At 49.4% G+C, this 23754-nt stretch overlaps 1 protein-coding gene across 4 annotated transcripts in view; it reads right to left on the bottom strand.

Moving 5' to 3' along the window:
* Window positions 1-22408, bottom strand: part of Adgra1 (adhesion G protein-coupled receptor A1) — a 43647-nt gene extending 21239 nt beyond the window's left edge. Inside the window, exons 1-6 of one of the 4 annotated variants that reach the window (XM_036198084.1) lie at window positions 22013-22407; window positions 21158-21353; window positions 15351-15928; window positions 10254-10381; window positions 8275-8398; window positions 4158-4303 (exon numbers count right to left, since the gene is read on the bottom strand). In XM_036198084.1, the coding sequence (XP_036053977.1) occupies window positions 4158-4303; window positions 8275-8398; window positions 10254-10381; window positions 15351-15362 (410 nt within the window). In that variant the 5' untranslated portion in view covers window positions 15363-15928; window positions 21158-21353; window positions 22013-22407. Of the gene's footprint in view, window positions 1-4157; window positions 4304-8274; window positions 8399-10253; window positions 10382-15350; window positions 15929-21157; window positions 21354-22012 lie in introns of those variants that run through there. The other 3 variants (XM_036198098.1, XM_036198091.1, XM_036198107.1) reach the window with 3 other exon arrangements.
* Between the last annotated feature and the right edge of the window lie 1346 nt (window positions 22409-23754).

The following is a 23754-nucleotide window of genomic DNA, read 5'->3' as shown; positions in this document are numbered from 1 at the left end:
CTGGTCTGTTGGTTGTAGCAAAGATCTCTTCACAGAGTCTGAGCAGCTAACACCTCACCACCTCCTGTGACCAAGCCAGGACTCTGTTTTCATTCCAATCGTCACTAAAACAAAAATCTCCACAAGTTTCCAGATAGTTTCCTCCTGTTTTCTAATATCTAACCATCTGTGAAAACAAAACCCTTAAGTAACCAAAGACCAAAGAAGAAATCCTAGGGAAACACAGAAACTATTTTGAGTTGATTGAAAAACCACACACTATGCCTTGGGGGCCTGGCAACGCCACACACAAGAAAACTTACAGATGTGAAGCAGCCATTTTAATGAAAGATTAATCCCCCAGTTTCACATGGTTGGGAGCTAGGAAGAAGGGCAAAACAAACCTATTCACACTGAAGAAAGAACAGAGCAGAGATGATAGGACAGAAAAAAAGAGATAGTGGATACACCAAAGGCTGGTTCTTTAGAATGCTCAACAAACTTGGAGGATGTGCGTTACTCTAAGCGGAGGAAGAAGGCCAATACTGGCTTGGAGTCATGGCCAGAGCAGTTAGCCAGACAGGAGAAAAAGGACTCTGACTGGCGTGGGAGGAGCAACTTGGTTGCTAGGCACCAATGACGCAGTCATTGCATGTACACAACTCCTAGGAATTAACCAGAAAAACCTTAGAAACTGATAAGAGAATTCATCAAAGCTGCAGGAAACAAGATCCACACACAAAACCAGTTGTATTTCTATAGGCAAACGTGGGCTGATTAGAAATGAAAATTAAGAAAATCTCAATTTATAGTAATTTTTTTTTTTAATTCTTATTTTTTGAGACAAGGTCTCATCCTGCCATCCTTGCTGGATTGGAATGCATTATGTATCTCAAGCTGGTTTTGAACTTTTTTTAAATAACCCCCTTGTTTTAGCCTTCTGAGTTCTGGTAATACAGGCACAAGCTACAACATCTAGCTATAGTATTTAAAAGGAAAAATACACTTAGGAAAAAATGTAAACAAGGAGGCCCAAGACTTTGGTGTTGAGGAAGAGACCTGAGTTGCTGTTTCTCCATATATCCAGGGGCCATTCTCTGAGAGCTTGGCTGGCCATGGGTTTCTTAGGGTGTCCCTTAATTTTTTTTTCTTTGTGTGTGTGTGTGTGTGTGTGTGTGTGTGTGTCCATGTAGTCACATGCACATCAAGAGAGAGAGGGGAGATGAGACCAGGTGAATCACTAGCTAAAGTCACAGAATCCCTGCTGAGAGTGTAGTCTTTTTTGTTGTCATGGAAACTACCAACCTCGGTCATGACTGAGGAACAAATCCTTGGTTTTAACCTTGGCAATGAGGCCCACTCAGCTGCTCTGTTCTGGGTCTCTGTGGACCCCCTCTCTCCTTGAAACAGCACTAACACACATGTGGAGGCTCTAAGGAGTCAGAACCCCGTGTCCTCATGGCGTCACCCAATGGCACAGCCTGCATCATATCCGGCACTCATACAGAGGGTCTCAGGCTTGCACAGTACTCATTGCCTAAGTCCTATGAACCTTCTGTGGCCGGAGTTCACTACAACGTTTCCCTAAGGTGGGTGTGTCTCCACTAAGCCGGGCAGGGAGTATATTTAGAACACTGAGATGGGAAGGTTGCTGGAAATGTGGAAAGTTCCAACAGTGTGTCCTAGGCTCTCCCAGAAGCCCATCAGGCAGCTCTCTTAGTACCTCTTCTTAGAAACCTGCAGGCCAGGCTGGCCACATGGGCCACACAGGAAACAGAGCTCACTAGCTGTACCCATGGGATCTGACTGTTCTGCCTGTGGTGGCCAGTAAGAAGGAGTACAGGTATTCTGTCCAGAGAGTAGTTAAGCAGGACATGCATCTGGTGGGCACTTTGGGGGTTCTTCTTTTCTGGAACTGTGAAGTTCTCAAGACTCTAGAACTAATTTCAGTGCATGCTGATATACACTTAGGAGTTTGGGGACCAGAGCAGGATGCAAATCCAGGGAGATGCCCATTGTGGTATCCCAGGAAGAGACACCTGAGTGAGATATTGGATCAAGGAAGGCATGTTAGAGGCTTCTGGTCCAGAGGTGAAGGGTGTACCAGCCAGTGTTCTCTAGAGTAACAACCAATAGGAGATATATATTTGATAACACTATTCATTATATTGGCTCATACAGTAGAGGCTGGGTAGTCCAACAATGGCTGTCTGCATGATGGAGAGGCAGAAGATCCCTAGCTGCTTAGTTAAGAGGCTGGAAGCCTTAGAAAGAGAGAGAGACCAGTGATGCCTCCGTCTGGGGCTGGAAACCTGGAAGCTCCCTGGAGAGCTGCTGGTATGATTACATTCAAAAGGCTGAAGAAGATGGAGTCTGGTTTCCAAGGGCTATGGCAGCCAAAATAAATGTGCCCTCTCAGGAAGCATGAGGCTTGAACATGCTGGCTGGGGTCCTCCTTTTCTCATGGCCCTCCATTTGGGCCCCAGTCTAATTGGATGCTGCTGCCCACATACAAAATGGGCCTTTCCTTTTTACTGCATTACATACCAGTCATCTCTGGAAATGTGCTCACACTCATACCCTGATGTACTTTTCTGGTCCCAGGCATCTCTCAATTCAGTAAAGTTAACAAACAAGATCAAGCATCAGAGGGCTCATCATGGGGTCTAAGATGAAAGGCTCTCTCCTTCCTTCTCTGAGAAGGGCCAGGTGCAGCAATTCCCTTACCAGCCCCAGGCTGGATCAGAAGTTAGCAGAGGGAAGCAGGCCTTTAGTGAAGAATGAAACACACACCCCTCATAATCCCTGAACCTGCACCTCCAAATGACATTAACCTGCAGAGTGTGACTCTGTGGAAAGCAGGCATATGCATGTATACATGGATAGCATGTATCTACAGGGGCTATGTACTTGTGGATAGGTGTTCCCATGTGTATACAGAGGATACATACCTACATATGTATATACAGGGTGTGCACTTACCGGTAGGTATGTATACCAAGCCCATAGCTAGCCATTGGGGTTGGGGCTGGGGAAGACAGGAAGGGTCAGACATGCCAATGACCAAGGGCTGCTGGGGTCTCAGCACCATAGTCCATCCTAGCACATCAGGTCTTGAAGAATACTTGTGGAACATCAGTGGACTACAGGACAGGTAAGGCCTGCTTCATGTAGGGTGGCACTTATGCCCAGGGCCTCCAGGCAGGCTAATCTGAATCTGGCTTTTGTTGACTGAAGTGTTGGGGGTTTGGTGTTAAGCAAGTGACAAAACCTTGGGTCTCTTATTGTTAACTTCTATCTACTATGGTTATAGACATGTTCTTGTCTAGAATAGCTTTCCATTGCTCTGCAGCATAGCTGTTTTTTTTCTAAGGGAGGTGAGAGGGCTCCTGCCATTTTCTAGATGGGCTAGTCCTGTGGCCTCTCTGTCTCTAAGCCTGGAAAGAGGGAAACAATTGTCCTGCTGTCTTTGTCTTTGAGGGCTATTTCCATGGCTTCAGCATATGCATGGTTCCAAGTCTGCTGAGAATTCTCCCCAAGGAGAGAGGATAGTGGACCCAGCTTGAGTAGGGCCTCTTAATCCACAGGGTTCCAACAGGTCAGTTTACAGTGACTATGAAATTAGTACTAGAATGTGCAAAGGTTTTCTACTAGTTAAAAGCAGATAACTTAGTGTCATTGAGACCAGGAAGTAAATCAAAGCCACAAATGCCCAGTCACCATGTATGGTCACCCCAGGTGCATGGAGGGCCTTCTACCAGTAACTGGGTAGCTCAATGTCCCATGCAGTATAGGGACACAAGTCCTCAGACCAGCCAAGCTCCAGACAGTGCCCTGCCATTCAAATTGCCCCAGGCCTACCTACCTTGGGTCTTTGTCCTGATATTAGCCTCACTGCTGTGGCTGACCCCATCTTACTTCAGGACTTTGCTCTACTATCCCGTGTTACCCCTGGTTCCCATATTTGGCACAGTGCCCCCAATTCCTGTCCCCAGACCCCCTCCCCCTTACTGTGCCATCTCCTAGCTCTGTCCAGCCCTCAGGTCACTTATGCAGGCCAGATCATCTCTAGCCTGGAGTCTGGTGGGGAAGGTTTACAGGACACATAACAGGTATGTCCAGGGTCATGGGTTCCTTGGGCTCAGGTGGTGGAGGGGCCCATGAATATTCTTGGATACCTGAGCAAGGGCTGCTTGGGGTACGGTGGCTGGTCTGCACCTGGGCATGGCGGGGCCTTCTTGGTCACCTGTTTGTAGATGTTCCTGGCAGTCACTCCGATCCACAGCATGGTAGAAAGCGTAGAATAGTGCAGTACAATGCCCACCTGGGAGGGGAGAACGTCAGCCAGCCACCTCCTGCAGCCACCTGCCCCAGCACAGCACAGCAGACTCCTGTGTGCAGCCCAAATGTCCTGTGCTGTAAGTGTACTGAACCCTGGCAGCTACTCTGCAACTCTTTAGGGGCAATTAAAAAAATGAGACCACCAGGAGGACAGGTAGGGGATGTGGCAGGGGTAGCCAAGGCTTTTAAACTGTTCAGCTGTTTGCTGTGTATGTGAACCCATGGGAAGCTCGTGGTTTTGCATACTGGTCCCCCCTCTGCAGGAGGATGTCTATGCCATCCTTATGTATGGGTCCTGGTATGCACACCTACTTGTGAACTCTGGCTCCATGCTGGGGCTCCCAAGTGGAAGGCAGGCACAGTTGCCCAGCAGGACTCCCAACATGTACTCACTGTGGCATTGAATTTAAGGAAAGGAACCTCAGGGATGAGGCTGTGATAACCCGCCCTTGCACGTCAGAGTGACTCATTGCTATGGAAACAGCCTCTGGAACCAGTCCCATCCAGCACTTTTACGCTAGCTAATTACGCATTCTGCACTGCTTCATCTCCATCTGATTCCATAAAATAAGGCTACCTTTGAGGTAATAACCTGACATTTTGAAATGACAAGTAAAATATTGCTGTAATCGGAAAGGACATAAATGTTTAAGGAATATGGAGATTTCCTGAATAAAGCTAACATTGCACCATTATAATGATTTATCAAATCCAGAGTTCAATTTTTACTTATGAGCAAATGCTGTAATAATTGATGAGGATTTGGGGCGGGGTAAGGGGTAAGAAGATCGAAGAACTGTTTATAGTTTCAGATGGCTTCATAGGTACAGCGCAGCATGTCCTGTGAGTTCAGCCTTCCCTCTGGTCTTGCTGCTGCTCAGGTAAGATGGGCCATATGAACATCCCAGGCACACTGGGCTTACCCCTCCTGGATGAGAGTAGGAGGTCCTGGACCTGGGTGGCAAGAGCTGTCTGCCATCTAAGAATTCAGGGCAAGGGCAACCAGAAAAGGGGAGGGCAGCCATGGTTTGAAGGAAGGTCTGGAGTGTGGCTGTCATTGTCATATATAAACAGAAATGTCAGACTTGTTCTCAGAAGGGCTCCTGCTTTGAAACATGGGCCTGGGGCTTTGAGGTAGGAGGGAGCCCGGCTGGGAGGAGAGAGAGAGGAGGTCTGGCTGCTTCCTTCCTTAAGCTGTGTCTCATCCAGGCTGTATGATCAGGGAGCAGGAGAAGGTGTACAAAGGGAGGCTCTGTCTCTTAAACACCAACTTGAGGCAGAACACACAGGGAGGTCAAGGGAGATGCTGCCTGGCTTCCAGACAGCATGTGCTATTGAAAGGAAGGAGCAGGCCTGACACCCTCCCTTGCTTCCGGACCCAGGGCCAACACTGACGCACATTCATTATGTGGGACTAACAGCAGCCGTCTGCTTTGTTTATGATGTCACTTAGTACTTTAATGAGACGCACGGTCATCTTTCTGTTGCCATGACAACTGTCTGTTCTTGCCAGCCATCCAGAGCTCTGGACCACTTCTCCTGGTTGTTCTATGGTGATGCTGAGCTTCAATGGGGAGGGGCTGGGACTCCTCTACTCAGTCACCTGGTTGGTTGCTAGTCAATGTGGGGACACATCTAGCTTTCAGTGATTTAGCTTTTAGCCTGCTCCTCTCAGGTGTCTTCCTCTTAGCAGGTGAGGGAGCAATTGTTCTGGGGTGAGCTGGGCCAGCTCCTGACCTACCAGGCTGCTGATTAAAATTAGCCTGGCTTCCAGCTCAGGGTGGGGGGGCACTCAGAAGCAATAGGCAACCTTACCTCTGCTTATAGGCTTGGGGAATTAAATGTCCTGGTGTGGTGAAGATTGTCACTTGGAGGGCCTTGTGGGAACTGAGGTCCCCACCCTTTAGCTCTTATTTACCTGATTCTCCCCACTCCCCACTGCCCCACTGCCCTTGCAGTGGTTCTGTGTCTGCAAAAGCTCATCTGCCTGTGGCTGGTTTTTTTGTTTTTGTTTTTTTTTTCCACTCCTTAGTCTGCTGTCCACAACTTCTCCCAACACAGCCTGGCAGATACGTTTCCACTGGTCCCACATCCCTAACACGGCCTGGGCCTGCAAGGCGTGCTGCCAAGTGAGGGATGAAAAGAGGCTGGCCACTCCAGGAAAAGCCACAGGAGACCAGACAGTCTCCATCCTACTCTAGCACATAGGGACCTGTCTATCATCTGGAGTCCCAGTGTTCGTTACTAAGGACTTCTCACCTGAGCATGACCCTTTCAGATCTTAGCTTGGAGGATATTTCCAGGCCCATTTGTCCCCACCTACCAAACCTCTGTTCTAGGTCCTGCACCTGTAGAATTTTGGAATGCCACAGATGATGCCTGCCTCCTGGGGCTTCATGGGGCTGGCCTGAGCCTCAGGCCAGTGCCAGGCTTCATGGAGGCACTAAGATGACTGCAATGGACTGTGTGGCCAGCAGGCCCCAGCTGTGCAGCACTTGGTATCAGAGTAAAGACATAAAGATAACGACCCACTCAATTGCCTTTTCGATGGCTCTGGACAGGCTTTTTATAACAGGAGTGAGTGGGATTTCCTAGCCCTCACTGTGGCTGTTTCCAGCTCAACAGAGGCAGCAATGGAGGAAGCTGTCTTCTCTCCCTTCCATTCAGGCATGTGGTACTGTCTCTTCTGTTTGTCTGGCCCAGGCCTGGGTAGTGGCCTGGCTTCCTGGGGTTGGATGTGTCACATAGTCACACATTTGGTGCCCAGAGGACCAGAGTACAGGTTGTGTCTTTCAGGTGTAGGTGTCATGCTCACCGAACACTCCAAGCCTCAAATGGCATCAGTGTAGGGAAACAAAGTAGCAGTGATTGAGTCAGTTGAAGCTTCCCTGAGCTAGGTGGGTCTTGGTGGGAATCAGGTAGGTAGGAGGCTGTGTTCTCTCAGCCAGGCTGTTCTGGGAACAACCTTTAACCCACTGACCCACAGGATAAGCCTCACCTTCAGCTAGCTACCCATGCAGGATTATAGAGGAACTAGTTAGTGTGGCTATTGTCATTAATGTGGGTCCTGTGGTCTTCAGGTATTGGCTGGAGGTAATTTCTGCAGCAGCCAATAGCTATTTGCTGAATTTGTAACAGTTAGGGATACTGGAGGACCCATGGTGTGGGGAAGATGTTGACCATGAAATAACAGAAACCACTAAGGTCTTTCGTCAGTTGCTTTGGGTCCCTGGGTTCCTGCCTAGTCTCACTCATGGAGCCTAGGTGTGGAGCAGGTCTGGGGGCAGGACAAACACAGACTCCTTACTGGGGGTGCAGATGGCTCTCTTCTTTGGCCCAGAGCCACAACCCAACAGGGCAGTCCTGGGCTTGACTTTGAAAGGAGGGCTCTCTAGCATCGCTTTAGCCGAGGACCATGGGTTATTTCTATTTCCCGTTTAAGCAAGTCAAACCAGGAGACATGTGTGAAGATGATGTGCCTTGTGATTTGAGCTATTCTTTTTCATGTTTAGTGTTTCAAAGCTCCCTCTTCCCTAAGATTCATGAGGAGAGAGCCTTCACTGCCACTGAGGTTAGCACCTGGAAGGTCTCACTCAGCCCACCCCTGGGTCCTGCCTCACTGGTCTTCGGGAAAGGCATGTCCCATTCTTGTGGAGATCACCACTTTCTGGTCAGTGTATGTCTAGGTATATGGTCCACTCGTCCTTAGACAATGTGCTGTAGTAAAACCAAAATTGTTTCATATGACCAAATGTTGAGCAAAACAACCTGCTTTCAGATGAAGTGGGATTATAATGTGGACTCACTATAGAAGCTTCAATCTTCTCTCCAGGAGCAACAGCTGAACACACACTAAGATATTATTTTATAAACAAATTAACATCCGTTTCCACTTCGATAAGAAAGCTGGCATGCACACTTTTGTTTTTTTAGCACAGGGAAGGCAGCACTCACCGCTTGGCATAGGATGGGGTGCTTGGTACGATTGATGCCGCCAGCAAACACGGTGAAGGTCAGAGCTGCGTGGAAGCAGAAGTTGAGGAGTGCGTGCCGGCCTTTCCGGCTGATCCGGATGGCACTGTGGGAAACAGAGGTTTCACATTAAAAACCATTTGTTCAGAGAAGAGCTTTGAAACACCACACCTTGTCCACAGTGGGAACAGTAGTCCCTCAGACAGGATGGGAGCAACCCATCCAAAGGACCAGACCATGGGAAAGATAGACAACTAGGCCTTGTCCACCTCAGCAGGTTCTCACTTGTACAATGCTTGGAAAGGCTTCTGTAGATTCTACCCCTCTGCCCATTTGACAGAGACTGACTTATCTAGGGTCTCAGAGGGGGAAGTCATGTTCCTGATTCCCATGTTAGCTTCATCTCTGAGAAGATGTCTGATGCAGAGAGGACCTGGTTATGTGACTAAGAGTATGATTGCCTTTGGTTATGATAATGTCCATAGTCACCAGCATGTCTAAAGCTCTACCTAGCCAGCTGGGGCAGGGCCAGCATTGCTCAGCTTATAGCTCTGACTCCATCATGGCTGTGTACTAAGTCTCCTCCTACAGCTCCTGTGGTCTGAGCGTGCTTCTCAAAAATCCCTGTTGAAACCTAACCGCCAGCATGGTGGTATGAGAGAAGGGTTGTTGGGGAAGAGCTCTCACCAATAGATGTAGTGCCTTATAAAAGAGAGCCCTGGGGTTAGGGATTTAGCTCGGTGGTAGAGAGCTTGCCTAGCAAGCACAAGGCCCTGGGTTTGGTCCTCAGCTCTGGGGAAAAAAAGCCCCTAAGGGCTTTCTCTTTATACCACTGGAGGACACACACACACACACACACACACACACACACACACACACACACACTGCCATCCATGAACCAAGACATGGGTTCTCATCAGACACCAAACCTGCTCAGTACCCTCACTCTTGACTTCTAATTTCTAGAACCATGAAAAAACAATTTCTATTTTATCCATTATTATCAACCAGTCACTGTGTGGTAACTTGTTAGAGCTGCCAGAATAGACTAAGAACAGTTTTGGACCTATTCAAACCTCTCCCACAACAGGGACCTTGTCCTACCAAGCCATAACTTGTGACTGGCTGTGAGCCAGGCCAAGGCATTACTCACACTGTTGGTTATGGGTTTGGCTGTGGCTATGGCTGGGATCCCCTCCTTCTATGTCCTAGTGCATCTTCTAGAGATTCAGACACACAGCAGTCACACACATCCCCATTCCCAGACATAGGCAGCCAGAAATGAACTCAGAAGTAGACCTCTATCTAGAAGGCTTTCACTAAATAAAAAGACTCCAGGTTCTGAAAGCCTGACCATGCCTCTTAGGATGCTGGAGCCAACATGCTTCCATTTCAGGATGGACTTATTTTATAGTTTTACAAGAACACAGAGGTTGCTATTAAGAAGGTCCAGTGAACTGGCGGTGGTGGCCCACACCTATAATCTCAGCTCTTGGGAGGCAGAGGCAGGCAGATCTCCATGAGTTCGAGTCCAGCCTGATCTACAGAACAAGATTCAGGACAGCCAGGACTGTTGTTACACAGAGAAACCCTGTCTTGAGAAACTGAAAAAAAAAAGGTGTAAAGAAAGTCCAGAGGAGGCTGAAGAGATGGCTCAGCAGTTAAGAGCACTTGCTGTTTTTCAGAGACTCAGGTTTGGTTTTCAGCGCCTATATGGTAGCTTATAACCATTCTTAACTCCAGTTCTAGGGAATCTGTCACCCTCTACTGGCCTTGTTGGGTACCAAGCACACATAAAGAACACATACATACATGTAGGCAAAACACTCACACATATAAAATAAAAAATAAATTATCAACGAAAAAAGAAGGGCAGAGACCCAGGAGGGAAGGATTGGGTTTTCTCCAGTACCATGCCCTGGTGGCCACTGTTCCAGGTAGGGTGAGGTTGGCTCCCTTACCTCTGATGCAGGATGTAGGTGATGACGGAGGCAAGGAGGCACAGGAGCATGACTGCAGTGCAGGCATACACCACGGGGTGCAGAAACTCCCCTGGGTACTGGGGCAGGGAGAGGACAGTCTTCAAATCCTGGAAAGGAAGTGGAGACTTGAATGACTGATGCGGCCAGGATTCTTTCTGTGATTTGTCAGGTTTCTCAGGAGGGGTCAGGCTGGCAGCTGACAGACACTCTGTTCAGTGGCTACTTGTGCAGGGTGTAGGGCATAGTATCCCAGGAGCTCACCGGGATTGGTGTCTCCCCAGGGTTGCTCAGCTGAGAGCATCTTCCCATGACTCCGAGAGCAGCTCCCAGAGGTGGCACTTCCACAGTGCCCACACCTGCACTTTCTACCCATGTCACCAGCTCCAACTGCATGTGTGTCTGCTGCCTTCAGAGAAGCTACAGAACACCCAGCCTCCCCAGCCCACTTCTGCACCCCACATTCATTGGCATTATGCTTTTAAATGGCTCCCTAGGGAATTCTGCACCATGTTTCAGAAGCACTAAGACAGTGGCATTGGCCTAAGCCGATGGAGAGAGAGAAGTTCATACATACAGTAGCTGTGGCCTTAGGACCGTTTCCACCTTTACCCACTTTACTGTGTATCAGAACTGTAGTAACAGGTTAAAGGTCACAGTTCAAATGAAAGCATGGCTTTCCTGTGGTAGAGAAACATAGAGGAATGGATGTTGGGAATGAGAATACTTAGAATCCTTGGGGCCCTGGGGTAGGTGTTCTTGCTACTATGTTTAGGGCAAGAGGGCCAAGTCTTTGCTTGACCTTGAAGAGACACCTGGTCAGTGGGCTGTCAGGCCTAGTGCCCACAGTGTCCTCCTATGTCTCACACTCCTGGGTCATAGCTAGTGCAGGACAGAAGACTAAGAGGTGGGTGTGGACATGGGTAACACATGAACAACTCTCTAGAAGACATGGGGCTCAATGGGTGGGATGCTATGTGTCCCTCTCAGATAATGATTTCCTAATGAGACATTAGTGTTGTGGAATATTGGTTTAAACCAGGTAAAGATGTCTTACATTTGTTCATGCTATGTAAAGATGTGTTGCATTTGCATTAGTAGAATAAAACTAACCTGGGCTCAGAGAGGTGGGGTTAGCAACTGCTTGACTAGAAATAGCAGGGAGGAACTTAATGTGGGTGTTGTTTTATTTGGGGCAGTGTGGAAGTGGGTAGCTTCCCGGATGCCAGCAAAGAGTTAGCCAGTTGCTATTCTAAATCTCTGAGTTCACCAGTTTTCACGCTAGCCTTTGAATCACCATTGTTTGCGGGTACAGAAGTCTCCCCAGGATATGGCCTTAACGGCCAGCTGCTAGTAGTTTAAACTGCAGCCTCTGTAAAGAAAGGAAAACAACACATTGGAAAGCTATCCTTAGTGCAGGCACACTGTAGTGCTCTCCACTGGGCACCACTATATCCTACCCTCCTGACTAGGAAACTTCCCACATAGACTTCAAGGCCCTGGGAAGGGAAGTCGGCAGTCAGGATATCTACAGGATGGTCCAGCTAAGGAAGGATGCCCCATAGGGCCATACATCTGTGCCCCAGGAAGCCCTTAGAAATGCTAGCCAGCAACAACTGCAGAAGGAGCCAGTGCCTGAGTGAGGACAAGGCACCTGCCATGGAATGGGAGTTTCTGAAGAGGGTGAGTACTGTTTCCCCAACAAGTGTGAATTCAACTGGCCCCTTCTTCCTGGACATCCAACATCCAGTCTGATGGCTCAGCTCAGTTACATGGCATACTTAGGACATTTGCCCCTGGGTATTTTTAGGAACATGGCCAGAGTCTACCTCATTTTCTAAGAAACAAGAGCCTCCATTAAGATTGCCTGAGTGCCCCTGACTTCAAAGGCTAGCTGCTTCCTGTAGTGTGTTGAGCAGAGGGTCCCAGACTCAGTGTAGAGCCTCCTCCTCCAGGACACTTGCTGTCCTAGGGAGCTCACATGTCCTTCCTTGGTGTCTATCTGCAGGGTATTTGTGTTTGCTATGGGCTGATAGAGGGCACTCTGCTGCCCCTGTGAACACCAAGGCCATTATTCTGTTTGTCTCGGCTCAGCTGCTTCCTGTCAGGCAGGAGCCAACTCTTGAGTCATGGAAAGCACACTTGCTGCTGAGATCAAGATACCCACACACCTGATGAGCTTGTGCTACTGGGTGGTGGTGTGCCTCGTGGGGCTCTAAGAGCTCTGGGTTCAAATGGGTTCAGGTGACATCTCCAAGTTCTTGTCCACATGGGTCTTTTCATGGGGGGGTCTTAGAATTTTGATCCATTTTGGCCATTGTTACTAGTGAGGGAGGAAGGGAGGGAAGGAGGGAGGGAGGGAGGAGAGAGAGAGAGAGAGAGAGAGAGAGAGAGAGAGCAAGAAAGAGAGCAAGCGAGTTTCCCAGTACAGTCCTTTCCTTGCATCTAGGTCTCCTCCCTGGAACTAAAACTCTACAATGGTCCTGAAGGCTTGTGGCTTACAAGTTTCCCATGGCCCTCCTCAGGATCATTGTCACTGTGTATATGGGGTGTGGGGTGTCACAGGGGCTTGCTTTCTTGACAGTATCAGACTCTTGTGATAAGAAGGATCTGGGGACAGCCATGGAGGGCAGAGGGCTCAGTTCTGACCAAAGCAGTGTTTGCAGCATCCCTGGTGTTCTGAGTCGGGAGCAGTGTCCCACATTCTCATCCCCAGGCCCTATAGGAACACCTGCATTTGGATACTCCTATCCATGGCTTGAATTCACATAACAAAGCCTCATGGGAGTCCAAATGAGAAAGCAGGACTGTCTCCATGTAGCAGACAGAATGCTCAGAGAGCCAGCTTGCTGTGCAGTGATGTATTTTGAAGGATGCTGTCCAGATAGGGTCACAGAACTTTGGGCTGAGGGGCTCAGTCTCAGCTGTATATTTCGAGGAGTGGCCTTTAACCCTTTAGTGGCTCTGCAAACTTGCGAGACTAGGCCTGAGGGGGTGGAGTCACCTATGTGAAGACAGACTTCAGAGACCAGGGACAGGATGAGCCAGGGGATGGCCAATGAGCTTGGTAAGAAGTGAGATTTGACTTGGCTTCCTGCTTGTTTGTATCAGAATGATCAGCAGTGCCTTTCTGCATTTTTAGAGGTGACATTTAAAATTCAAAGTAGGCAATGCAAAATGGAGATGCATTTCATATTTTAAAGTTCACACATGGGCAAGTTCCTCTCAAGGAGTCTACTGTGCAAATGTTCCTTGGGCAAGATTCCAGTGATCTGACATGGGGTCAGGCAGAAGATGCCTGGCTTGAGGACAAAGAGTCCCTCTGCAGTTGTGGAGCCAGAACATTCTTTGGAGCAGTGATGGTGAGCAGAGCTTGGCTCCCAGGTCACCACATAAGAGCTCTCAAATGACCAAAGCCTGTTGTCCAGCTGTGTCTCTCGCTCCCACAAATAACAGCTAGCATGCTGATATCCACATGCTCCTGGCTGCCGGCTACCCAGTTTCCCCTCACATTCCACAAGAACTCCACATCAATGAGGTCTGGTGTGGAGGTCATGTTGACACTCCAGAGGATGCTGAGCTCATTAGAATCTCATTATAGTGATACAGATACACCCACCCCGCTGTCACAGATCTGAATGTAACCGAGTCAGGGGAGAAAAGAGGCAGCATCTTGATTCCTAGAAGTCTCCTCCCTTCTCTGATGACAGTGTGAATACTGTACTGTCAGAATGCAGGCCTAGTAAAAACCCACACCCTAGAGCAGCAGCCTGTGAGCCTCCAGAGTTGAGCTTCCCTTTTCTGTTCATTGACCACTGGGTAACACTTCCTGCCTACTCCCCAGAACTGTTGGGTGATGCTATCAGCACTAAGTAAGAAAAGAACTGGGAGATTCAATAGCAGGAGAAGAAGGGCCACCCTAGAGAACCCTCAGAGGCAGGGTGAATTTCAGTGACGGATAAAGGCTGCCCCCAGCTATTTAGGTCCAAGTGACATAACTGTTTGCATTGACTGTAGGATGGACTGATTGTTCCAGAAGCCACTGTGGACATGTCTCTGTTCACTGGGAAATTCCAGAGTCCCTTTCCCTTAAGATGGCTGCTCAGTCAACAGTCTCATGAATATACCCACTGTGGTGGTTTGAATAAGAATGGCCCCCCCATAGGCTTAGTCACCCACAAGCAGCATATTTGAAAAGATTAGAAGGATTAGGAGGTGTGGCCTTATTGGAGGAAGTGTGTCACTGGGGCTGGACTTCGAGGTTTCAAAATCTCATGCCAAACCCGGTGTCGCCTATGGATCAGGATGCAGCTCTTAGCCATGCTTGCCTGTTGTCACAGTCTCTGCCATACTGATAATGGACTAAAGCTCTGAAACTGTACACAAACCCCCAGTTGAATGTTTTCTTTTATGAGAGTTGCCTTGGTCATGGTGTCTCTTCACAGCAATAGAACAGTGGCTAAGACACCTGCCCTAACATACAGCAACAGGTTTCCTGTCATAAGTCATGGCTTCCTCTCCCATTTTCATTTTATTTTCATTGATGTATCCTTTAGGCTTGTTCAGCCCAATGGAATGAGCCAGAAAGCTACACAGGACAGAAGAAAGGCAGGAAGGGGGACGAGAACTCAATCACGTAAGGTGACAGCTCTTGGCAACAGTGACAGGTGGAAAGGAATCTCTTGAACCTGGCGGTGCCAGGTCTGAAGGCACGTTCCTTCAGGGAGCAGCTGGATCTTTCTGGTTCCTCTTCTGGTTTGTTCCCTCCCTCCCTCCCTTCCTCCCTCCCTCCCTTCCTCCTTTTCTTTCTTCCTCCCCCCCCCCTTTAAATTTTCTTGTGGGTCTGTATGTCAGTGTGTATGCATGTGTGTGTCTGTATGTGAGTGTGATGTGTGCCTACATGTATGCGCAGAAGCATGTGCCTGCATGTGTGTGTGTGCAGAAGCCAGAGGAGGCTTTCAAGTGACAGTCTTTGGCCCACACGGCACTGGGGTTACAGGAGCACATGGCCATGACTGACTGTTTACATGGCTGGTGGGGTTTGAACTCAGCCTCTTGGGTTTCAACAAGTTGTCTTACCCATTGGGTCATCTCTTCAGCCTCGGTTCTTCTTCCTACTTAGTTTTCCGGGGTAGTCTTCCTCATCTGCGTCTGTGGTTTGGTTTTAGTTTGTTTTGTGATGGGGTCTCATGCCGTAGCTGCCTTAGCTGCATAAGTGCTGGCATCACCCATGTGAGTCACCACGCTTGGCTTGGTTACTTGTCTTGTTCTTCTTGGTTCTGTTTTCTTTTCTGGTTCTGTGCCAGCCCAGACTGGTTTCGCTAGAGCCTGATGCATTTCCTGGCCTGTCTTTTCAGTGATAACTGGGCTTTATTGATCGATCAGCCTTCCATGGGAAAAGCAGAAGGTAAGTCACTCATTTGCTCAAAACACCAACTGGATGTTCCTTGAACGGAGTCCGCTGTGATTTTCTTTTTAGAGGGGATACATGGGGTGGTGAAATCATGAAGAAAGGCATTTTGAAGAGTACTATGGGGACTTCCTTCTAGGCTGGTGGTTCCTTTCTTGGTGTGGATCGTTTAAGGGGAATGTTGAGTAGATGGTAATAGCTCTACCTGATAGGAAGGTAGCTCTGAGACGTTTCTAGTCATTTAGACCTTCGAATGAACAAAAGAAAGTGGAAAACAAACAAAGAAATGAACCAAACCAAATAAAATAAAAATCAAAAAACAAAACCCCACCAAATCCTGTGAGCGAAAGTTCTGAGCTGTTCATAAACACAGCCATCTTCTAATTGCCTGTAAGTGGGGGGCGGCAGGGCCAGGTCATTTGCTGGCTCCTAAGAACCACATCCTGGCTAGGTTGAAATGAACCCATAACCTTTAGGTTCATATACTTTTCATGGCTTAGAGCTATCGACATCTCCTCACCCATGATCCCAGAGCTTACTTCACACAGGTAAAGCTTCCCCTGTGCATCTGAAAGTGCCTACCGCCAGCTTTTGGGATTCTTCGGCACTGTGGGGAGGACCTTGAGGCTTATTTGGGGTCTTGCCCTTTAGATACCTTTCCAGGGCCTTAGGCATTTTAAATCATGCCATGTCTTGTATCTTTGTTGATTTAATCGGTTATCATTGTGTGTGTATGGGGTGGGTATGCACACGCCATGGAGCTTGCGTGGAGGCCAGAGGACAACTTTGCAGTACCAGATCTCTCCACTTTCACAGAATGCGGGTTCTGGGGACTGGACTCAGGTGTTTAGGCTTTCCTCGGTCTTTAGTCTCCTCTCTTGTCTTTTTTGAATGTGGAAATAGAAGACAAAAAGGGTGTTGTGAATATATCATGTATCTGGATCCTTGACCCCAAGTAGGGACTAGGCGAGGCCTTGTGTCCCTGCCAAATGTGGCTAAGGACCATCCAAGGCAGTGAGGTAAGCTCTGGGCCACAGCAAGTGAGGGCCAGCTGAGTTCTCTGAAAGCTCCAACCGCCCTGGTTGCTGCTGCTAGTAATAGTGCTTAGAACAGTGTAAAGCCCCAGCATTGTTACAACCAACAGACAGGAGTAGCTCCTGACCAGCTAGACTCAGCTATGACAGTTACAGGGAGCCAGGAGCCAACACCACACCACAGCATTGCACACTATGTCACCCCCTCCATGCCATCCCACATCACACTATGCAGTACCACATCTTCCCACCACACTAATCATCCCAGAGTACCCCATTACATAATGCACCTTAATCCTCCCCACCCTACTTTATGCTATTTTATTCCAGACCATCCTACATCATACCATTTCAAAGAACATCATAAACCACCCCATTTCATCCCATACCACACAAGTCCACATTATGCAACTATACACCACACCATTCCTCACCATGCCATTCCATACTACACCATTCCACACTACGGCATTCCATCCTGTGTTGTCCCACATGATAGCACTCTACAATACCCCACCTCCTAAGACTATATCATTCCCTGCCATCTCACTCCTTGCCATCCACTCCTCCCTCCTCCACCCCCCAGCCCTCCTTCCCAAGCCACCCCACATCCCCACATCCCCCAAATTGAGGTCTCCCACAGGGAGTCAGCAGAGCCCAGCACACTGAGTCTAGGCAGGTCCAAGCCTCTTCCCACTGCACCAAGGCTGTGCAAGGTGTCACACCACAGGCACTGGATTCCAGAAGCCTGCCCATAGACCAGGGACAGATCCCAATCCTCCTGCCTGGGTACCTCCCAAACAGTTTGAGCCAAACAACTGTCTTTCATATCCAGAGGGCCTAGTCCAGTCCCATGGGGGCTCCACAGCCACCAGTCCACAGTTCATGGACTTCCACTAGTGTCAGGCTCCTGAATTTTGAGATGATAAGTTTGACACACCATTCCCAGTTTACACAACCACACCGTTGTCTATCACACATCTCACACCATACATTCCACACCCTACACCCCACCCCTCACAGCCCATACCATACATTTCATGTTATACCACATATTTCATACCATACAACTTTACCCCACACATTCTATACCACACATCCCACTATTTAACCCCACATATCCTACAGTACATGTCCCTACTACACATTTCACACCATACATCTATACTACACATTCTATACCACACTAGTCTGTATCACAATCCCATACCACACACCCCACACCATTAATACTGTACTATTCTATACCACTTATCTCATACTATATCACTCTGCTTCCCACCCCACATTTTATACCACACACTCCATATCACATGATTCAGCACCACAGTCCCACACCACACATCCCACACCACACATCCCACATCACATATTCTACACCACAAATCTATACCACACATTGCACACCATACATTCCACACCACACAATGTGTATCACATCTTGCACACCACACATTGCACACTACACTAGTCTATTCCACTCATCCTATACCACACATCATACCATACATTTCATACCACACTGATCTATGACATATATCTCACACTACACCACATATTCTACACCATGTATCCCATATTAGATCAGTCAACATCACACATCACTACCACATATTCTATATCACACACATCTACGCCATACATTCTATACCACACATCCTCATCACACTATTTAACACCAAATATCTCCACCACACATCCCCACCACACATTCTATATCCCACACTCCACACAATACACTCCTACACCACACATCCCACACCACACATGTGCACTATAAATCCCACACCACACACCTAAAGCCCCACATCACACATCCATACCACACATTCCACACAATAAAGGTCTATATCACATATTCCATATAACACATTTTATATTATACCATTCTGTAACATACATCACATTCCATACCACTCTATACCACACACTCACAACACCCATTCTATACCCATACATCTCCACCACACATCCCTCATCACATATCTACACCATATATCCCACATCACACATTCCACACCACACATCTACAACATATATCCCACACCACACATTCTATACTATACATTCCATACTGTTGTATACCACAGACTCCATACTATACCATCTTATGCCATACATTCTACACCACCTATTCTGGGCCATACCATTTTATAGCCTATATCCCAACCCACCCCATTCTACAATGCACGTTCTGTACTGCACTGGTCTATACCACACATCCCTCCCCACAAAAGAATGTGGCTGCCACATCAGCCTATCCTGTTTAGTTCCTCACTTCTGGTTGCCCGAAAACAAGAGCTATGCATGTAGAAAGTGCCTTAGTTGTCCCCCAGATGTGGACACTCTCAGGGACCAGCAGAGGGAAGCAGGTGCCAAACCACTCTCCCTGTCATTAGCAGGTATCACTTTGTTCCCTTTGAGAGGTGCTAACTGTGGGAATTGCAGGTGACCGAGGGCAGATCCACCCGTGTCTGGGTGTCTGCTGGAAGTAAACAGCAGGACCTGTTATAGAAATAAGCTGGTTTGCTTCCGAGTTTGTTATCTTCTGTGACACAGACACCCTGAGAGGGACAGAGGTGCCCTTGGCTTCACACATTGGACATGGTCGTAGGGAGGACCAGGCATAGATAATGTCTAGGAGGAGGAGTATGGCATGGCTTAAGTGAAGGAGGCTTGAATCCAGGGCTCAGTTAAGCCCTGGTATGTGGTTCAGAAGACCAGCGTGTGTGACTGTGTCTCAAGCCTGGGAGCAGGAAGGTGGCGGTTCACTGCTGGACATGTGTTGGGGAAGTTCCAGTAGCCATGGAGTATCAACTATGGCCATGCAGTCTCAGAACCACTGACCATTTTGTCCCTGGGTCCCAGGTGAAATGCCCAGCACCTGCACCACAGCCTGCAGACATACAGAAGGTGTGGCACTTCAGGTGGTCTACTTTCTGTGTCTCTCAGCTATTCTCATCTGTAAACTATCAGTGGAAAGTAATAAAACCCATGAAAGTCCACAGGTTCTGGGCCAAGCTGTCAAGAAGGCAATTGCAGTATAGGCTCTTAAGTGGGTGGCTTTGGGCTGCTGAAGTCTGACATGGCCCTCGTGCAGAATCCCTATGGGGCTGCTGGCCCCTGCTGTGAGTCCTGTGCATGGAGGCAGGGGGAGCAGAGGGCAGGCACTTGGTGCAAAGGGAGATGAATGTAGGCAAGGGCCAGGGGCTTGTAAGGAGTGGAGGAAGGCAAGGCTGAGCTAGGTAGCTAATTCTGCCCAGTGGGTCCCACAGGGTGGGCACTGCAAACACCCATGCCTCCTGAAGCTCCAATCAGTTTACTTATCCTCCGCCAAGGGCAAGTTTCCATTGTGCAGAGTTTGAGGATGAAAGCCACAAACCATTCCAACCTAGGGCTGACAGCCATGTTGGGTGTGGCACCTGGGGGCAACAGGAGAGAGAGTCAGAAGCCAAGGCACCCTTGAGCCTAGGCTGCTCTCCTTTAAGAGCTGCCAGTGCCTGGAACAGGTAACCTTGCTACGGTCGGGAGAGAGCATGGACACTTCAGCCAACAATGCTGAAGTGATGTGGCTTTGGGCATCAGGGATTTCTCTTCTTGGGTATTTTTGAATGGAGCAAGAAGCAAGTGAGGCAGTGTCTCAGGCTCCTTACTAGGGAGACACACAGGTCTGCCCTGAGGCACCCATGCCCATGTCCGGGCTATGGACATGTTATCCTGGTGGCCGTTGACATTCTCGGCACGCACCCCAGCCTGAGCTGCCCTGTGCGCTGTCCCTTAGGAGCATACACAATGCATTATTTACTCAGCTGTCAGCCTTGCTGGAGACTGATAGGCAGCAGCCACAATAAAAGCTTGTGGGAGCCTTCAGAAAGGGCCCCGCCATGTCTTGGACACTGTTCCAACCCGATGACCACACTGCTCTTACCCCTTTCTAGTGAAAGAAACACCCTTCCACTCCTCTTGTGGCTGTAGCTGCCGAAGCCCTTGGACTTTCTGAGGAGCAGGGCCAGTAGGGAGGGCCTGGTGACCTGACTGAGGCCCCCCTGAGTGGGAGGGAGCCTTGTCTAGGACTAGACAAGGTTTCCCAGGGTACGGACAAGAGCCCCATGGATGGATGCCACTCTGTTGATTAAATGATCCGACATTGCTGTGTGCCTGCAGCTAATTAGTATGAACAGCACCAAGTGAGCCAGTGAGCAGACAGACCTTGGCAGGCAGCCAGAGACCCAGGGCAGCCAGACCCTGCTGCCCTCGGTACCAGCCCCGTAGACTTCTCCCACTCCAGGAATGAGCACGGGCTGGACAGTTGCTAACGACCTAACCACCCCGTAAGTTACTTCCCTGCCTAGGTCTCCTCCACTTAGCAGAGGTGGTGGTGCTTGATCTGGCATGGACGCAGGGTGCCCTGAGCTGTTAGCCCCTCAGGGCTGCATACTCACCATGAGCCCTGCAGAGTTAGAGGCAAGCGCACCGGTGGGGTTGCTGGCAGCGACCACTATGTTGCGCCCTTCTCCCCTCTAGCCTCCATGGCCATTTGGAAGGTCAAGTCCCAAACAGCAGTCCCTGTGGGGCTCCCGAGAAGGCGACCTCAGAGTGACTGTGACAGAATGGGTGAGGATCTGCAGGCTGACCCACCTGCAAAGACAGTGCATGTTCAGAGTGAGAGGGAGGCTCTCCTAGCCCGTTACAGGCCAGTACCCAGGTACACTCAGGGAGCACCCACTCCCTTTCCAAGTTCGCCCCTTTCTGGCTCCTATCAACCTGGCCAGCCTGTTGGAGTCCCTGGCTCAGGCTCCATCTGAGGCATCCAGAAAGGTGGTGACAATCTGAGCTTTGGGACTCTGGAGGAAACCTGCCTTCTGGCAGCCAGAAACCATCCCTTGAGTAGTCCCTGCTCACCATCCCAATTGTAAGAATGCCACTTGGTTATTTCAGGCTGCACAAGCCAGATCAATATTATCAATTTAAAACAAGAGAATCAAATAAACCTGAATAAATCTCTCAGTGCCCAGCAGACCTGGCTGGCAGAAGCTTCTGTTACCTGACACGGCCAGACCTTGAGGGCTAGTGTCTCCCACATGGACATTCTTGCCTGTGCTGGAACTATGTGGTCTTGCTAGGGCTCTAAGCCCTAGACTTACCCAAAGTTATTCAGAATCCACCTTCCAACAGCAAGAGTGGTCCAACCCTCATAGCCCCAGAAATGGCCCTCATGAGTGGACACTGAGGCGGGCCAGAAGCTTGGCCAGAAGCACCACCCCTCCCCTTTTCTTCTCAGACACCCAACTTCTCACCTATTTTGGTAAAGGCAGCAGGAGAGGCACAGGTCTCACGCTTCTCATAGGCGAGATGTGGCATGTCCCTCGTGCTAGGGAAGAGCTTTCTATGACGGAAGGCATTCGACTGGAGCTTGTGAGTGGAGTTATCAACAGATTGCAGGGCTGCAGCCTGGCGACTGGCTGTGGTCAGAGCACTGCGCTGGGGACAGAGCTCTGCACCCGGAGGGAGTGAGTCAGAGCCGAGGAAGAGCAGGCGTCCAATGCGCTCTCTGCAGGCAGTTTCCAGCTCTGGGTTGGGGGACGCCAGCCGCCTGCGCGCCTGATTTCTGCAGCAGCAGCCAGGGGAATGAAGGACCGGCCGGGAAGCAGGAGCTGTAACCATGGGGACTGGGGGAGGCGCGGACCGCGGCAGCGCCGTGCCCTGGCTCCCTGCGGAAGAGCGGGAATGGTTCTTCCCAGCCCGGCGGCCCGCTGCCCGTCACACTGCAGAGTCGATTTAAAGAGACAACCGACTAGGGTTTGCTGCTTGCTTCCAACAGATTCAGACAACTCACATTAAAACATTTCCCCCAAAAGGAGGACAGCAAGCATGATGTTATTTCATTTTTAAAAGAGATTGCTGTCTGTTGAGGGCTCCAGGAACAGGAAGGTGAAAACGGAAATTGATTTTGGAAGAATCTCCACAATCCTGGCATTAAAATATTTCTCAGATCCAAATATGCCAAAACTGGGGTGAAGTCTCTCTGAGCATGAGTCAGCAGGGTTGGTCCTGCCTGTGGACAGGGCCTGGCTGGGTAGGAAATGTCTTCCCTAACCCCAGTGTTGAACCCCTTCTCCCAGCCCTGGTCAAAAGAACTGAGCACCGCGAAGCAAAGTGTACAGGCGTGTTTGTCAGAGGCCAGAGCCCAGGCTCTCAACTGTAGTTGGGATGGCCTGACCCAGGCTGCTGCCTGAGGGGAGCGAGGGCCAGGGTCTAGATTTTTCATAAGGTTAATCCCCTTGGGAAATGTTGGCATGGCACTGTGATTGGAAGACACCTGTTTGGGGGCCACTCTGGTTCCTCTTCACCTGGTTCAGCCCCGCCCATCTTCTTTGCTCTTCTAGGTGCTCTTAAGGCTAGTGCATACTCCAAGGGTGTCCCCAGGTTGGAAGCTAGAGTTCCTGGGGAGAGATTGTTAAGTCTTGAAGGCAGAATTAGATCCAGGGACATTGTAATTCTTGGTTTTGTATGTCCTGTGGTGTGTAACCTCTGGGTGGGGTGTGGTCAAGCGTCCTCTGTCCCAGAGCTCAGTGGGAACATTGAGATGAACCCTGAACTTCAGATAAAGGGACTTGAGAACCAGAGAGGATTCTGCCTGCTCAGCAACCTATCAGTTTTGGAGACCTTCATGTGTTCTAAACTCTGAGAGTGGCTTCTCCAGGGACTAGAGGCCAGCCAAGTCCCTCCCTGACAGATTCTGGCTGATGGTCATGGTCAAGTGGGTAGAGGAGGCAGTATGGGGTGTGTGTGTGTGGTGGCTCTGGACCAGAGTGGACTCTGACACCTATCTCCTGCACATGGCTCCAGGATTATCACAGGTGGCCCAGACCCTCAGGAGAGGCAGAATAGCACAGGCTACTGGTCCTTCACTCCATGCACAACTTGAGTGATGTCCCCCAGCCTCTTCCTAGAGTAGCCATAACCAAGAATTTGTGCTTGGACTGTGCTTGGGCCCTAGCTGAAGTTTCCAGAATCAAAGCCCAGCACCTGGCTTCAT

This window comes from Onychomys torridus, chromosome 1 (assembly GCF_903995425.1).
Source record: "Onychomys torridus chromosome 1, mOncTor1.1, whole genome shotgun sequence".
Taxonomy (NCBI): Eukaryota; Metazoa; Chordata; class Mammalia; order Rodentia; family Cricetidae; genus Onychomys; species Onychomys torridus.
The sequence above is the reverse complement of the archived record's forward strand: the minus strand, read 5'-3'. Positions and strand labels throughout refer to the sequence as shown.